The 17,934-nt window shown below is 37.4% G+C and overlaps 1 protein-coding gene across 1 annotated transcript in view; it reads right to left on the bottom strand.

Annotated features, from left to right (window-relative positions):
* The window catches only part of ZNF236 (zinc finger protein 236), a 228,706-nt gene that overhangs the window by 184,751 nt on the left and 26,021 nt on the right, over positions 1-17,934 (bottom strand). Inside the window, exons 2-3 of the mRNA XM_036760000.1 lie at positions 9,851-9,993; positions 8,358-8,522 (exon numbers count right to left, since the gene is read on the bottom strand). Coding sequence (XP_036615895.1) covers positions 8,358-8,522; positions 9,851-9,993 — 308 coding nt within the window. The remainder of the gene's footprint in view (positions 1-8,357; positions 8,523-9,850; positions 9,994-17,934) is intronic.

Genomic DNA, 17,934 nt, shown 5'->3' on the forward strand with positions numbered 1-17,934 from the left:
CTCAGTCTGGGTTGTGTACCCTATTGTGCCCCATGTGTCCCTTACCTGACCTCAAGTCACCAGAGGGAGGAAGGAAGAAGAGAGGAGGAGCATAATCATTAAGCCTGATCTCCACCAATCTCCTGTTCTGTGTAGCCTCTGGTGAGAATGGGAGGAGGAAAGAGAGGTACCATACCATAGTGCCTAATCTCCAGCCTTCAGGGGAAGAAGAAAGGTACCATTCCACCATATGAGCTTCCCACTACGGAGATGAAAGGAGAGGGCACATTCCATTAAGTTTCCAGTCTAATCTTTTTCCTTGAAGGCAAAAGAATAGCACCACTCCTTCTACTCCAAGTTCTTAACTCTTTTGCCTGAACTGCCCAAAGCTCTAAAAGGACTGCCCAAAGATCATAATACTATTAACTTTAAAAATCTCCCCAAAATTTCCACAACAAACTCCCCCCCTGGTCCTACTCTCCCCATTCCAGCATCCCCCATCCCCTAAAATCTATTCCAATTCCCTCCAAACCACCCCAAGACCCACCACCAAAGTCTGAACCAAAAGCTACCCACCCTTTTCACTATGCCCTCTGGAATTCCTGCTCCAGAAACAACAAAGTTGATTTCATGTTAACTCTTTTTCTTTCCAATTCCTTCCACCTTCTGGTTCTCTGCTACTTTATTCCCTCCTATTGACACAGCCTTCCTGGACATCCTTAACCAACACTGACCACAGTTTCATTCATTCTCTCTGATTCACTAGTCATAGTTGTAAAATTCGAGTAGTCTTTGCCGTATACTGACATTCCTAGGTTCTCCCTCTACCTCCATCACTCAGGAACTTTTGAGATTCATGCAATCCACATCGACCACCCAATCAAAATCCTGATAGCCATTGTCTACAGATATCCAAGACACTCCTCTCCCTTCCTCTATAGCTTGGTACCTAACAATTTTCCCTCCTCCCCAACTCCTGCCCTCATACTTGGGGGCTTAGCATACACACTGACTCTCTCTCAAACACCCTAACCACTCAGTCCCTCAACCTACTCACTTCCCATGACCTACTCCTACACCCCACCTCAGCCACACACAAAGACAGTCATTCCCTTGATCTTGCTAGAACCCATAAATGCACAATCTCCATGTTCATGAATTCTGAAATTTCCTTATCTGATCACAACCTATTGGCTTTCAACTTTTCCTTCTGCCTTCCCTTAACAAAAACTACCCTTCAGCTACCCCATGACCTGCAACACCTCAAAAAACCTCAGTTCTCTGCTATATCATTACTCCTGCACTAGCCATTCTCTCTTCCTTTCCCCATCTTGACCCCTTGGTGAAATAGTTTAACTCTACTTGGTATTCTTCTGAAGTCCCCTGCCCCCTTATCCTATAGTTGATCTTGCCCTGCCACACCCCAGTCTCAGATCACTCTCATCATCTGTTATCTTCACCCCTACACTCATGCTGCTAATAGAAAGTGGAAACAATCATACAACCATCCTGACTGGCTGGGTCCATTGTAAATTTATAACATATAACCTCAAGTGGGTCCTCACTGTTGCAAGGCAACACTCATACTCCTAATTAACTCACTATCCCACTCACGAAAGTGACTCTTCAAGGTCTTTTCATCCTTCCTCATTTCATGGCTCCTCTCCCAACACCTTCTCACAACTGAAAACCTTATCTCACATTTTAGAGAAAAAACTGAGCCTATTCATCTTGAACTCCTCCCCTCCTTAAATCACATCTCTCAAATGCCTTCTACCACTAGCTCTTCCTTCATTTCTATCTAACATGATGAGGTAGCTCTTTTTGCCATGGCCAACCTCCTGCAAGCACAAGTGATCCCATTCCATTCTGCCTCTTCCAGCAGACTGTCACCTCTATTAGCCCCATCCTCTCACTCATCTTCAATCTTTCCCTGTCAATTGGCTGGTCCCTGCAGTCAAAAAAAATCTCACTTGATCCTTCCATCCTCACTATCATCCTATTATTCTCCTTCCTTTTGTGGATAAATTCCTTGAAAAGGCCATCTACAGTAGGCGTCTCCACTTCCTCTCCTCTCATTCTCTTCTTAACTCTATATAATCAAGGTACTGACATTACTGAAACTGCTCTCTCCAAAGTTACCAATAACATCATAATTGCCAAATCCAATGGCCTTTTCTCTTCTTCACCCATTTCACCCTTTCTGCAGCCTTTTACACTGTCAAGTACCCTCTTCTCCTTGATACTCATTTCTCTCCAAGTTTTCCAAATACTATTCTCTCCTAGTTGTCCTCATACCCATCACTATTCCTCAGTCTCTTTTGCTAGATCTTCACCCAGATCATCCTCTAATCTTGGTTGTCCAACTGATTTCCATCCTGGGCTCTCTTCTCTTCTCCCTGTCTACTATTTCACTTGGTGATCTCAGCAATTTGCATGGACTCAATTATATCTTAAACTCAACATGTCTAAAACTTAACTAAATATTATCCTTCCCCTGACACCTTCTCCTCTTTCACACTCTTTCTACTGCTATCAAGGGCACCACCATCCTCCCAGTGTCCCAGACTCAAAATGTAGATGTCACTGACTCCCACTGTCTCTCCACCCCTCTCCCCACAATATGCAATCTGCTGCCAAGGCCTATCAATTTCACCCTTGTAACATCTCTTGAATAAAACTCTTTCTCTCCTCTGATGATGCCACCACCATGCCACAGGCTCTTATTTACTCATACCTAGACTACTGCAATAGCCTGCTGATTAATCTTCCTGCCACAAGTCTCTCCCCACTTCAATTCACCCTCCATTTAACCTTCCAAGTGATTTTTCTAAAGCACAGGTCCCACCATACCACTCTCTTACTTAACAAACTCTAGTAAAAATCTTCTGTTTGTCATTCAAAGCCCATCATAATTTACCCCTTTTCCAGGTTTCCTACACCTTGCCCTCTACCTCCTACATATTTTTCAATCCAGCACCACTGACCTCCCTGCTGTTCCTTAGAACAAGATACTACATCCCCCATTCCTGGAATACTCTCTTCTAGGTGGTGGAGTAGTTAGAGCACTAGGCCTAGAATCAGGAAGACCTGTGTTTATATCTGGCTTCAGACACTTACTGACTGAGTGATCCAGAGCAAGTCACTTAAAGCTCACTCTTTGAAGTTTCCTCAATTACACAATAAGAGCACCTACCTCACACAGTTGTTGAATAGATCAAATGGGATAAATCTGTAAAGTATTTAGCGTAGTACCTGGTATGTGGTAGGGTTATATAAATACTTCTTCTCTTCTACTTCTCTCCCACCTCCCCTCCCTATTCATCTCTGCCTCCTGGCATCCCTGGCTTCCTTCAAGTCCCAGTTAATTTTGATGCCTTCCCTCTGTTTATTATTTCCCATTTGTTTTATATTTAGCTTTTTTTTTTTTGCACATTGTTGTTTACAGGTTGCCTCCTCTATTCAACTGTGAGCTCCTAGAAGGCAGGGACTATCTTTAGCCTCTTCTGTATCCCCAGGGCTTAGCATAGTACTTGGCACATTTAACAAATGTTTACTGATTGACTGACCTCTCACCTCAATTATTATACTAGCCTTCTAATTGATCTTTTTGTACTCAGTCTCTCAATGTTCGAATCCATTTTCCACAAAGTTCTCATCATGTCACTCCCCAGCTCAAGAACCTTCAATGGATCCAATCGTTGCCTTTAGAATAAAACATAAACTCTTCTACTTGGCATTTGAAAACTTTCACAATCTGATTCAAAGCTATCTTCTGTAGCTCATTACACTTTTTCTGCTCTAGACAAGCTGGACTACTTGCCATTTCCTATACCTGACTCTCCATCTTCAGCCTCTGTGCCTATGCACAGGCTGTTCCCCATGCCTGGAATGCTTTCTTCTCTCACCTTCACTTCTCGGAACTCTCAGCTCCCAACAAGGCTTGCCTCAAGTACTTCCTCACTCAAGAGGCCTCTTCTGAGGCTCCCATTTGTTAAAGCTGGCCCCATAAATTGCTGTGTATTTACTTATCTATGAACATGTTATAATCCCCTCAGTAGAATATAAGCACCTTGTGAGCAGGAACTGCCTCACATGTGCACTTATATCCTCAGCACTTAGCACACAACCAGAAGTAGGCACTTGATTAATGTTTGATGACTAATAGTCTAATTTTAAAGCTAAAAATATTCTAGAAATGACAAACTACAATTCCAGAGGGTCAATATTGAAGCATGTTACCTAACTCTGACAGAGAAGTGGTAGATTCAAAATACGAAACAAGATATATTTTTAATACGGCCAATGTGGCCTTGCTTTGCTTGACTCTGGGGTTTTGTTCTGGGTTTCTTTCCTTTTTTAATGGAGGATAACTGGAAGGGAAAGAAAATAAACACCTGTTAACTGAAAAACAAATTTTTAAATTAATAAAGTAATTCCAGCATCTGTTTTTAGTGCCAACACCATACCAATTATCTTTTCTAGGCTGGATATTTCAATTTGCAGAATGATATCTCTAAGCTCTCTTTACTCTCAAATTCCTTTCCCCCCTGCCACTCAAGGATTGCCAAAACCTATTATCTGCTTCCTCTATTCTTTAATCATGTGCTGGTGCACAAAGTTGGGTGAAGTCATGCAGCCTTCCTGACTGGGTCCATTATGAAATTTTTATCTAAGCTCTACTGCACCCCCATGGTAGCAAGGCAATCCTTTTATTCCTCCCTAACAGTATTTCTACTGTGCTTCTCACAATGGCTAATCCAAAACTTCTCCTTTCCTTAAGCCTCGTATCACCCAAAACTACCCTTTCAATGGAACACCATGCCTCCTGTTTTTCTAAAAAAGTAAAAGCCATTCCCTCTGAGTTACCCTCTTTTCCTCTTCTCTACATGTCAAAACCACTTGATATCACTCTCCATTCTCTCCTTCATTCTAGTCTCTGATGAAAAGGTAGCCCTCTTCTCACCAAGACTAATTTCTCTACATCAATCAGTCTCCCCACCTCACTCAAGCTGGAAGTGCAGTGGAAATGACAGAATGTAAAACACAGACATTTGATGTGGATACCCCATTGAGGGGTCTACTGCAATAGTCGAGGTGAGATGTGATTAAGAGCTTGACTACTAAGATGGATATGTTAGTAGAGAGAAGGGATTAATTGAAGAGATGTTACAGAGGTAAAATAGACAAGACTTGGCAACTGAATGAATATACAGAGTGAAGGAGCATGATGAATCAAAGTTAATGCTAAGATTGTGGACCTGAGAGCCTGGGATAAGTCATGCTGCCAACACTGTAAGTAAGGAAATTTGGGGGAAGGGAGAGTTTGGACAGAAAGATAAGTTGTGTTTTGGACATGATGAGTCTGAGGTTCCCATTTGACAGACACTGAGTTGTAAATGTGTATTAGGTAATTAGTGAAATCGGGTTATAACTCAGGAGAAAAACTGGGGCTGAATATATAGATTTTATAGTCATTTGCAAAAATTAGGTTTGATTAGATTACCAAGTGAGACAATGTTGAGAGAGAAGAGGTCTCATGACAGATTTGGGATAATCTATATGTATTGAGCCAATCTACTCTAATAGAATGCCCCCCAAAATGATCTCCTGACTCTAACTTTCAGTCTCTCCCTACTGATTCCTAAAAACAAGATAAAAAAAACCAAACAAACAAAAAACCCTATCACAACTCTCTATCATCCCCTAAAATATCATTATCTCCCCTCCTTTTCAAAGCCAAGGGATAGGGACTGGACCTGTGGTTTTACTGGCACAGGGAACTCCTAAATGAGGAAACACCCTCTACCAATACAGGAAAGCATTTATAACCTTAGAGAATTGCCTTTCTAGATTAAGAGTGATTTGCACAAGGATACAACAGCCAGTATGGGTCAGGGTTGGAACTTGGGTCTTCTGGGCTTTGAGAATGATTCTATTCACTATACTGTGCTGCCTCTTTTGTCATTCATTTCTCAGCCCTTTGCAATAGCACTCCCAAACTCAACACTTAACTGAAATTGTCAATCCGAATTCCTACTGATCGCTTAGGTACCAAATCTTAATTGCCTTTTCTCAATCTTCAGGCTTCTTAATCTCTGTGGTTCATCTGAAACTGCTGATCATTCTTTCTTCCTCAATACTCTCTCCTCCCTGTTTTTTTTTTTTTCATTTTTCCCGTCACTGCTCTCTCTTGATTCTTTTCCTTTCTTGATCACTCCTTTCAGCCTCTTTGCTGGATTGTCCCAACAGTTAATAGTGTATTTAAGCTTTCTGCTCTAACCTGGGCCCTTATCTCTTCTCTCCCTATATTTTCTCAGCTGGTGACCTTATCATTTCCCATTACTTTAATTTTCATTTCTATGTAAATGACTTCAAGATCTATAAACCATAGTTTAGTTTCTCTGTTAAGCTCCAGTCTCATGTCATCAACTGCCTATTAGACATTTACAACTGAATGTCTAATGGGCATTTAAAATTCAACATGTCCAAAACAGAATTCATTATCTTTTCCCACAAACTTCCCCATCTTCCAAACTTCTCTGTTTCTGTCAAGGGTTCTGTCATCTATACAATCTACTGGGTTTGCATACTACATGTCATCCCTGATTCCTCACTCTCCTTCACCGTACAAATCTATTCAGTTGTTCATTTCTGACTCATATCTGATTCCTTCTCTTCACTCATTGAACTACTATTCTAGTTCAGGTTTTCATCACTTTTAGCTTAGACTTCTGAAATACTCTAATAATTGGTCTCCTTGCTTCAAAACTCTTTCCCCTCTAAGCCATCCTTTACTTAGCAGCCAAAGTGATTTTCCTAAAGGACAAGTTGACCTTGGACACTTCTACTCATTATATTTCTGTGACTTGCTACTACATGTAGGATAAAATACAAACTCCTATGATATTCAAACTCCTTTACAACCTATACAACCCCAACCAATTCCCAAACCTATTTTCCAGTCTTACTACACGTTACTCTAGCCAAATGGGCTTTCTTACTGTTCCCCACATATAACACTTGAATTTCTTAATAGAAGACCCATGTCTGTAACATACTTCTCCCCTCCATGTCTTAGAATCTCTAGTTTCTGCCAAAACCAGACCAAGTATTACCTTCTACATGAACTCTTTGTTTATCCTCAACTACTAGTGCTTTCCCCCCAAAATTACATTGTATTTATTCTACACACACACATACACACACCCCACCCTGAAAGAATGGAAGCTCTTTGAGGTTATGAAGATACTGCTTCATTTCTGTCTTTGTGTCCTCAGGGTCTAGGGGATGCCAGGTACTTAAAGAACACTTGTTGACTGATCAACTAATCATCATTTGTTTCTTTGCTGAGACTGAGACCTCCACAAAATCCAAATAATTTTTTAAATAATTCCTCATCAATAAAATGCTTACCACTATGTATTTTGCTTGTAATCACTAACAAATAAGTAATAATTTTAATTATAGTCATAAAGCAGAAAGTTTCACATCCAATTTTCTAGGACTAAATTTTTAATATATTTCTTAGTAAGAAAAGTATCAAAGTACTTATTTGAATAATTCATTTCATTTTCTTTCCTCTACAATTTTTCATCAGATAGTTATCAAATAGCAAAGTTGAATGATGTGAGTCCAAGTCCCTTTTATTTCTTCTGCCCACAATACAGTAACGAGACTGATGAACAATAAACTGTCAAAAAGCATAAATGGACCTGTATATCCCACAAACTTGAAATTCACCAGCCCACTAGTCATAAAGAATTGATTTTTAGAAAGAATAAGTACAAATGATTTTATATGTATTTTAACTCTAATAATATATTTTTAAAAATTTTTATAAAGACTTCGTTTTATCAAAATATTGTCATTCACACTGAATGGATTCTCCTACCAGCAAAGGAAACTGGACTAGAACTCCTCCAATATTTTATCTCCTGCTGAAATACTCACCCTAGTACAGAGACTGCTTTAAAAAAAAAATCACACCCTTTAATTAGAGTCTCCAATTATAAGAAAGTCATAAGCAAAGGAAATATGACTACCTTCAGGGACAAGGAAATTCTCGTATTCTTTCCTTAGTGGCAACAGTATCTTCCACAGCAGCATTCCACAAGGTCCCACATCTCTGATTTGTCAATCATATTTTGATTCTGGAAATATACTACTTTAAAATGCCTCAACTCTAGAAGACTGATACAGCTAGAAACTGAATCAGCGAATATGAGACTGGCCAAGACAATTTTGATAGAATAATAAAATTTTCTTAATTCATATGTATGGTTACTGTCCTTGACTTACACCTAAAATTCCTTCCCACTGGGAACCAGATGCTTTCAAAAAAAATCATTTTCAACAGTATACGCCAAAATCATTACCTCTTCCTTCTCATGTAGCATAATATGCGCTTTGAGACTAGCCACTCTGGAGAATTTCTTGTTACAGACAGGACAGGTAGGATCTTCCCCGTTGTGGGTACATTTATGAAGTGTCAGGTTGAACTCAACATTAAATGAAAGGGGGCACTGGTCACATCGATGTGGCTATTTGGAGAGAAAAGTGAAAAAGCCACTGAAATACAAATATCTTTCACAGATGCTTTGTACATTAAAAGATTTTAAAATACTAGTAAGGACCATCAATAGAATACAGTACTTTCTACCTGGTAACTTCTGGGATTATTTTCTATAACAGAAATCTAGAAATTCTTCCAAAATGCACATAGCAAAGCCTTTACAGCACTTTCCAAAGAATTAGACCAGCAGCATACAAGTGCAAAAGATAATTATAAAAATTGTTGCACATATATATTATGTTGTGGTCTTCAGAAAACAATTTTTAAGAATAAGAAAATTGCATAAAATAATAAGCTAGGTTCACTTGTATTGGTGACCAAATTCAGACTACAATATAGAAGAACATTTCAGGTGAAAACACAGATCTCAAATATAAAAAATGTCCAGATCCAAAAAGGATGTTTAACATAGTTTGAAATTTTAAATGGAAAGAAATAAACAAAGGGAAAACAAACTTTCAACATTCTTCTTGCTAAATAAAATCATCAAGTATTTAATTCTGGTGAAAGTTATTCTTTTAGGGTTTGAATGGAAGAGGGTAACACTTTACATGTTAGTACAAAGAAGCAAGGCTTTAGTGATATCAGTGCTTTATTCTGGAAATAAAGCCTGGATTGGCCATACCCATATTCCCTGGCAAAAAGATCCCTTATGTTTCCCTGGTCTCAGACAGCCCATTACCCTAAATTTATCTACACATATGGAAAAAAGGAAGCACTGGTCAGTTGTTACTGGTACTTTTTATGTGTGAAGGAATTAATTCCATGGAGATGCTAAGGTTGTAATTCATGACATAAATAGGGTTTCACAATGAAGATTCAGAATTTCTACTCAGAAGAGTAAGTTCCTTTCTAAAATGTATCCTAAAATATCATCCAGAATACTATTATACTTAAATGCAAATACAAAATTAATAACAGAAAACAGATACTCTCTATTGTCAGTAGCTTGTGACAAAACTCCTGAAAAATGAAATATTTTATAAAGAAATTTAAGTAAAGAGTTCAATTTCTCTCTTCATAATCCACATACCTGAATTCAATGGTATGTTTCCATTCTCTTTAAAAACTCACAAACCTATTGATAAGTCAAAAACAAATACTACAAATAAAAGAAACTATCAAAATACTGACTCTTGGTCAGTAGATGTGAAAATTTTTGTAATCCTTAAGAAATATGTACTCAGAAAGTTCTAATTAATAATGTGATTAAAACCTAATTTGAAGTTTTTCATCTTAACAGGTACCTTCAGTTTCAACGCACACATTCTTGTTCTCCCTTCTAAAAATACATACCTTATCATTTTGCTCGTGATCCCTCATGTGGCGTTGAAACTGTGTCTCTTTTGGAAAAGATAGCAGACAGATATCACATTTATGGAAGTTTGGAACTTGATAGGCATAATTAGTGTTCTCCGCATTCAATGTTAAAACTCCATCTACAAAATTGCACAAGTATAGACAATAAACATTGGTTGTCATTCTCATTACACAAATATATGTAAGTAATTTGGCTACCTGAAAAACTATATGATGGTGATAAATTTGAGAAAAATTATTATTTCAAAGAGTCTGAAGTCAAACTAAGGAAGTTCTTTTCAAACTGTACTAGGGGATGTTTCTAAATTACAGATAAACAATTTATAGTAAAGAAATGGGACATTAAAACAATTCTAAAACATATTCCTAAATAAGTAAAAATTCTTTAGATTCCTTAAGCTAGCTGGTCATAAAAAGCAGTAAGATAATGCTACTACCTTAGAAGATTTGCTTAATGTGGCTTCCAGCTCATATATCTTATCACCTAGTTATCTCACATATCCTCCTTTCCCAAGGTCTTTTCCTTTTCTATCTTATCTGTTCTTTACCAAGAGTTATGGATTCAATACTGACTTTAACATAAGTACAAAAATCTCTTACATAGCCCTCTACGAACTGTGAAAATAGCAACTAAATCAGTCAACGTATTCTGTGCCAGGGACTGTGCTAAATACAAAGAAAGGTAAAAGGCAGTTTCTGCTCTAAAAGAGCTTACAGTCTAATATATAAATCATCCTACTGAATCAATAGCTAAGCAATCCTCACTTTTCACTATAAGGTGTTGGTTGTTCCTTTAAATCTTCATTAGGTTAGTAATCATAAAGCGAATAATTTTTTCCCACAGAACTGCTATAATTGGTGACTGTGTTCCATGCCATCAAATAAACCAAAGAAATGTTAAACGACATGCTATCAAGAAAAGGCAGAATTACACACTTCTTTAGCAATTTAAAATTTTAATTTTTATTCTCTAAATGACCATAAACTTACTGTAAACATTAACATAAGGGCCCCCCAAAAATATACATGTAAAAATACAGGTACAACTGTTTTATACCGTAAACTGGACCTAAAATCAACAAGTTAATTGTAACAAATATTCAATATTTAATTAACAGTTACTCTGCCTGCTTTTTTAAAAAAATAATTTGGATGGGCAATTTCCCTTTCAAAAAGGCCACTCAGGAACAATTTATTTCCTTTAAATAAATATTCACATAGCAAAAAGGCATTCAAAATTATTTCACTGATCTTTGAGCTAACAGTTGAAAAAAGAGCCAGAAATTAATTAATATCACTACAAGTTGCTGAAATCCCATTATCAGTAAATCATAGAATAAGTAAAAATAAGAGCAATGGAAATGCCATTTGGCAAAGAAAGAAGTTTCAACATATTACCAACGATAACTTATGTATGACAAATGGCAAACATTATTATTAAAGGCATACAGAACATAAAAAAAAGATGAATGATAATAGTGAAATGGCTCTAGATTTGGAGGACTCTTTCATAAGAAATAATGGCTCTGCCACCTGTGTGTCATTGGCTAATCACTCAAATTAAGTTTCTGGGCCTCATTTCCTTAACTGTAAAATAAGAGGTCTGGACTAGATGATCTGTTTCCCTTCCTGCTCTAAATCTATGGTCAGTCGTTTAATCAACAAATATATTAGCACTTAAAAGGTGCCAAACACTAGTCCTTGTCCTCCAGAATTTTTTTACTTTCTATCAGGAGAAATAGCATGTGCATATAAAAGTAGATACAAAATAAATGCTAGGTGATTTAGGGGAAGAGTAGCTTCGAAGATGAGGATCGGTTTTATGTTAAACTGTGCTTTGAAGAAAACTGGTTCTAAGAGGTTGAAATGAGAAAGGAGTGCATTCCAGGGACAGAGACAAAGGTTCAGAAACAGAAGGTAGGTCATTATAGTGGCTATGCCCTTCAAGTCTTGATCAGTGAAATGAAATGTAAATTATTTGAAAGGCTATCAAATGGAAGAGGGAATAATTATTCTTCTGGACCCCAGAGAATTAGGTATAACAACTGATTTTAGTTTGATATAAAGGAAATCTTCCTAACAATTACAGCAATCCAAAAATGAAATGGACTGCCTTAGGAATAAGTTCCCCCACCATTCAGGTTTCTCAGAGAAAGTAGATGGCCATGTGTTAAGTATGCTGTTCAGGGCATACTTATTCTGGCATAGTGGGACTAGACAGTCTCTGCAACCTTCAATTCCAATATTCTTTTATATTTACATTTGAAATTATTCTATTAAGGAAAAGATGTGTAATAAAAGTCCAAGATGTCCCCCGTTATAGGTAATAACTCTAAAATAAGATCTATTTTAAAAAGGCACTCTATGTGGATATATATACACATATGCATTATGTGTGTGCACAAAGACAGGTAGAGACTATGATTTCAATGGCAGAAATAACTTCAGTGAGCAAACTCCCTCAAGCAATGCAGACTGGAACCTTCTTGGCAATTTCTAGTCTTACAATTTTTAGCTCTGCTTAGCGCATTGAAAGGTATTTGTCCAGGGTTACGCAATCAGTATGTGTCGGAAGCAAAACTTGAACCCAGTTCTTCCTGGCTTCAGTGCTGGTATTCCCTATAAAGCACCCATGGAACATGCGTGCACATGCACACACACACAATAATTACACAAAATTAACCCAAATACTAAGCAGTTGGGTGGCAGAGTATATAGAGTACTAGATTTGGAGTCAGGAAGATATGAGTTTGAATTTGGGGTTAGATACTTACTAACTGTAAACCTGGGCAAGTCACTTAATCTTTCTCAGCCTATTTACCATCTGCAAAATGAGTAACTTGCCTCAAAAGACTGTTGTGAGGATCAAATGACACATGTAAAATATTTTGCAAATCCCAAAGTACCATATAAAAATACTGTTACTATTATCATTGTTATTATTAGAATATTCAAAAGGCTCTGTAATCTGATCAATTTGGTTGTGCAGAGTGCAACACATCCTTGACGTTCAACCTGTGCATTTCTTGTCCATATCCACTGGCTACCTAGCTTTCACCACATACCCACCCATCTTTCTAACCATACATTTCCTTGATGACATTTTTAAATCCTATTCTTTGAAGTTCCTCCTAGGTCATATTTTAGAGCTTGCTCATACCTACCATGCTCATACCTCCATTTCCCTGTATATGATATTTATTTCTTATCCTCATCCCATCTTTTGCCATATGGCAACACTTTTAGAATGCTGGCACTTAAAAACATGGGCTTTTACTTCCAAAGTAAGCTTGAGATCATTAAAGGTATTGCAATTTCCCAAACGTTAATAATCTGTTCTCTCCTCCTGCTCAACTCTGAGCCCAGCTGACTATATTTGAGATAGATATAGATATGGATATAGAAATGCAGAAAAGCTCTTGGTAAGGAACTTCACCATTATGGATAAGTTTATGGAATTTCAGAGTGAACTCAACATTAAACAAGAGAGGGCAGTGACCTTTCATGTCACAGTCTAGACAACAGACAAGCTTCATCCACTTGGTCTTTCCTTTATGGATATATTTATCCCACACTCTTGAAAAATAGTTATAAATTTCTTCCAGAAGGAAGATAGGCAACATTCCAAAGCTAAATGCAGCCAACACAATGTCATACACAAACAGCAGCATATGTGGAACTTTGCCGTATAAAGAGAATACCTCTTTAATTCTATACTGGATCTCCTCTATCACAGGGGGAACATCTTTGTCAAGCATACATATCCAACTGTTTTACACCATGCTTGATATTTGAAATCAGAGGGTCATTGAAGAAGGCCACTTATGTTGTTATATCTTTAAAGGAAATTTTGAATATTTCTAATGTATGGATGTGAGATATTTACTGAAAGAGAATCTTTAAGGTAGAATTTTGATCCACTGAATTTAATGCTTTTTCATATTCTACAAATACTAAACACAGGAGGATCTTGTATTCTTTACATCTTTTAGTCAAATGTAAAATGGTAAAGACATGATCCATTACTAAATATCATTTGTGAAAGCCTGTTTGTTTCCTACTAATACCCCCTCATCAAGGATGCTCCAAAAAAAAATTGTGTATTTGAGAAAGAGGGAAGTTGGAGTACAGAAGAGTAGTTGATGTTTTCTAGGACTTTGGGGGTGAAAAGCAGGGGGTTGTTAAGGTCTATATGATATTTTAACTATACTTCTGGTATTTTCCCCTATCTTCCCCTTGAGTATTCATCTCTCACTATTTTGTAAGCTTCCACACATATCTTACCTTCTGTATATACACTTTGTTCACTTTGGTTGCTTTTCCTGTCTTCATACTGTTACTGCCATTTCTTACTGTTACTGCCACTTCTATCTCCTCTACAGAGTTCAAAAACAGTGCTTCTACTGTACCTGATGTTTAAAAGTTTTTGTAAAAACCTTGGCAGATCTTTTTCCATTTTTTCTTTTGTTTGCTGATTTCCATCTTTACCTTTATATGCCTTAGGAATGATTTTGTTTCATTAAGTCTCTTGACACAACTCTCAAACTGGTTTTTATCAGTCACGGCTTCCTCCTATTATGAGATAATGTGGCTCATAAGTAACAATCATTCTTATTAAGATGTTACAAATCAGTTCATATTGTATGCCTGTGTTGCCTTTGACCACAAATTCTTCTCTATTTGGTAAATAACGCTATGTGGGATAATGGTTAAATAGTTGGACTCAGAGCCAGGAAGATCTGGGTCCATGCCTTGCCTCTGACTTAAGACTAGTTGGGTGAACCTGGGCAAGCCACTTAACCATGTTCCAGGCAACTGTGTAAGTTCTGAAAAAGCTTTGACCTGCATTCATAAAGGAAGTTCCTCACTAATAGCTCCCAATATCAATGAAATCACAAGTCTAATCTCACTCTCTATTGCTAAGGCAGGTGTTTATTAAAGCACTTTCTGGGCTCTTCTAATCTTTTTGCTGTGGTAACTCATTTATGATGCTTAAATTTCCATATGAAATTACTATAATTGGTGGCAATTTCATTTCTATTGTCCATTTTTCCATTCCTCGTTATCTATTTACTTTCAATTTGTGTTAGAATCTAAATATAAGTGGTTCAGAATTGAGTTGTTTCAGCTGTATGACAATTTCCCCCATTATCATCATCATCATTATTACTTCTAGTGTTTTACTATTACTGATCTTTACCCTGACAAGCCAGTGGTCTGAGTACACAGAGAGCTGATTCATGGATGACTCCCATATCAACTAGTCTTTCCCTGCCAATCTCCCCTCTAATTGGAGGGTGGAGTTTAACACTCTTCCCAATGCCTTCCTTTATAGAGGTCAGAACTGGACTTTTCCAATAACTTCATTCTGTATCTGCCGCACTGCCTGGTTTCAACTCCACCCAACAAGATGCCCCCCTGAATGGGGTATCCTGGTCTCCTCCCCCCCCCCTTTCCTGACTCCTTTTGTGTGTTCCCTTGAAGTCAGATATTGTCTTTCATTTTATTCACAATATCCCCACCGTGTAGCAGAGTGTCTGGCAAAGAGTTGGTGCTTGATAAATGTTTACTGGGTTGGACTGGGGATTTGGTGCTCATTATGCCAATGTCCAGTGCCTTTCAATTCTTTTCTCAAAGCACTCATGATGCAAAATCATGAGGCTGTATAATGGAAAACTCTTTAACCTCTCATGCTTCTGGGACGAATGATTTCCCACATATCACCATTCTCACTTTTCCTTAACTTTTTCTCAAAGTTACAAAGTTTTCAGCACGTATGCTTATTTAATATGGAGAATTTTATCAATCTCTTCATTCTTAGCAATCACTATTTATGCAGAAATTGCAATGATTTTCATTGTGAGAATTTTGTAAATGTAATTATTGCAAATATTTCAACATGAGATGATCAAATAAATATTTCTTGTTGCCTCTAGGCATATGATAAAACTGCCAACTTCTTTGCCTCTCAAATAAATAACTGTAAGTTATCCATTCATTTAGCTACTACGTCCTTCTTTATTCTGATTTATTGTGACAACATCAAGACACATATGATTCAGCTTTTCTATCAGTATAACTCGTCACTAGAAAAGGGGCTCTCATTTTAAAGTACCACCAGACAAATTAAAGTCTATCTTATAAAATGGTCTATCTTAAAACCTACAATTCTTAGCATCCCCTCCCTCCCTTTCGACCACTCTTATCATCATCCTTTCAGCAAAAGCAAAAGTTTGCATACGATTAAGGGCAATTTTGAATCTTAGTTTTGTGGGTGGCCAAGGTTAAAGAATTCATCACTAAATAGCCAACCCACTGGTGATGATCCTCTCCATACTAAGGATATTCAAAGAATTTCTAGCATAGTGGGACCTACCAGAACTTATACGCTGGCATAACCTTTAGGAACCCAAAAACACTTTTACACTGTGATGAGTACTTTGTGGAATTACACAAAGTTAAATTCAAGGGGAAAAAAAAACCACTGTCCTAATTGAAAGAAACATTACTTTTTTAAAGTAAATAAACTTGTCCAGCAAAAACATAAGGCATCATAGCAAAGTAATTTATAATAATAGCTAGCATTTATAGACAGCTTTAAGGTTTGCAAAGTACTGTACAGGTTATCTAATATGAAAAGTTGGATTTTAAAATATGAAAGGTTTTTTTTAAATCTAAGATATTTAAGTTTACGCTAACACACAGGGTATTGACTATAATGATAATGAAGAGAACTTTCTGCCACCTGATCACATAAAATCTAGCAGAAATTATAAAACTCTAAGTCTGGTTTTATTTCAAATCTACAATGGCAGAAACCCTAACACATCCCATAATACATAAAGTCTACTAACACATCTGGCTGTGATTTTATCACGTTCTTACTCAAAAATCTACAATAGCTCCCTACTGCTTCAAGAATAAAATACAAATTCCTCAACCTAACATAAAGCCCTTCACAATCTGGCTCCCATATGCATTTCCAGTTACATTATTACTTCTTCACTTACACCCCAGCGCTCCAGTTTCCCAAACAAAACATTCCCTCACACCAAGCCTTTTCACAAGTCTAGAATACTGTTTATCCTCATTTCCACCTTTCAGATCCCAACCTTTCTTCAAAGAATAGCTCAATTACAATATTTGTGATAATTATACTAACAAAATTCTCACAAATGAAAATAACTGCAACTTACCCACAAATATTTATTGCTAAGAATGAAGAATTTTATAAAACTCTCCAAATTAAATCAGCAATACCCTAAATACTAAAAACTTGGTGACTTGAAGAAAAAGTTAGGAAAAAGTGAGAATGGTGAGAAATCTATGGGAAAGCATTTCTAAGGCCTATTTCCTCAAGTAAGGCCTTTCCTGTTCTCCACCCACTCTCACCCAGTTGTTACTACTTTCTATCTCTTGAAATTTCTATTTTTCTATATATACTTTATATTCACTTGTATGTATAAATTTTTGTACCACCATAATAGTATCTAAAAGCCTCTAGGGAAGGTAAAATTTGGTTTTTACTTCCATATTTGTTTGGCACTCAAAACAGCCCCTCCTCCCTTTCCAGTCTTCTTATACCAGGGGTAGGGATCCTGTGGCCTTGAGGCCACATGTGGCCCTCTAGGTCTTCAAGTGTCGCCCTTGGACTGAATCCAAATTTTACAAACAAATCCTTTCAAGTGCATTTGTTCTGTGAATTCTATATTCAGTCAAAGGACTGCACCCAAGGATCTAGAGGGCCATTTGTGGCCTCAATGCCACAGGTTCCCCACCCTTGCCCTGCACTATCTATTTTTCAGCTGTGTGGCACAAACCTCTAATCAACTTTACAAGTATCACTGATAGTCCAAGTCACTCAACAGAGTATAGAGCCATTATAGGAGCAAGCAATCTTAGAAGACATCTAGGCTGTGGGAAAGATGGGAGGAGTTTTGTTTCCCCAGAGTTTAAAGTAGCCTCCCCCTACTCCTCCCCAGCCCAGCTTTAGCAGAATGTAAGTCAGGTGACTGGTTCTAATCAGAGCTGTGACCTAGGGGCTTCTGATCAGGTAAAAG

Source organism: Trichosurus vulpecula, chromosome 1 (genome assembly GCF_011100635.1).
Source record: "Trichosurus vulpecula isolate mTriVul1 chromosome 1, mTriVul1.pri, whole genome shotgun sequence".
Taxonomy (NCBI): Eukaryota; Metazoa; Chordata; class Mammalia; order Diprotodontia; family Phalangeridae; genus Trichosurus; species Trichosurus vulpecula.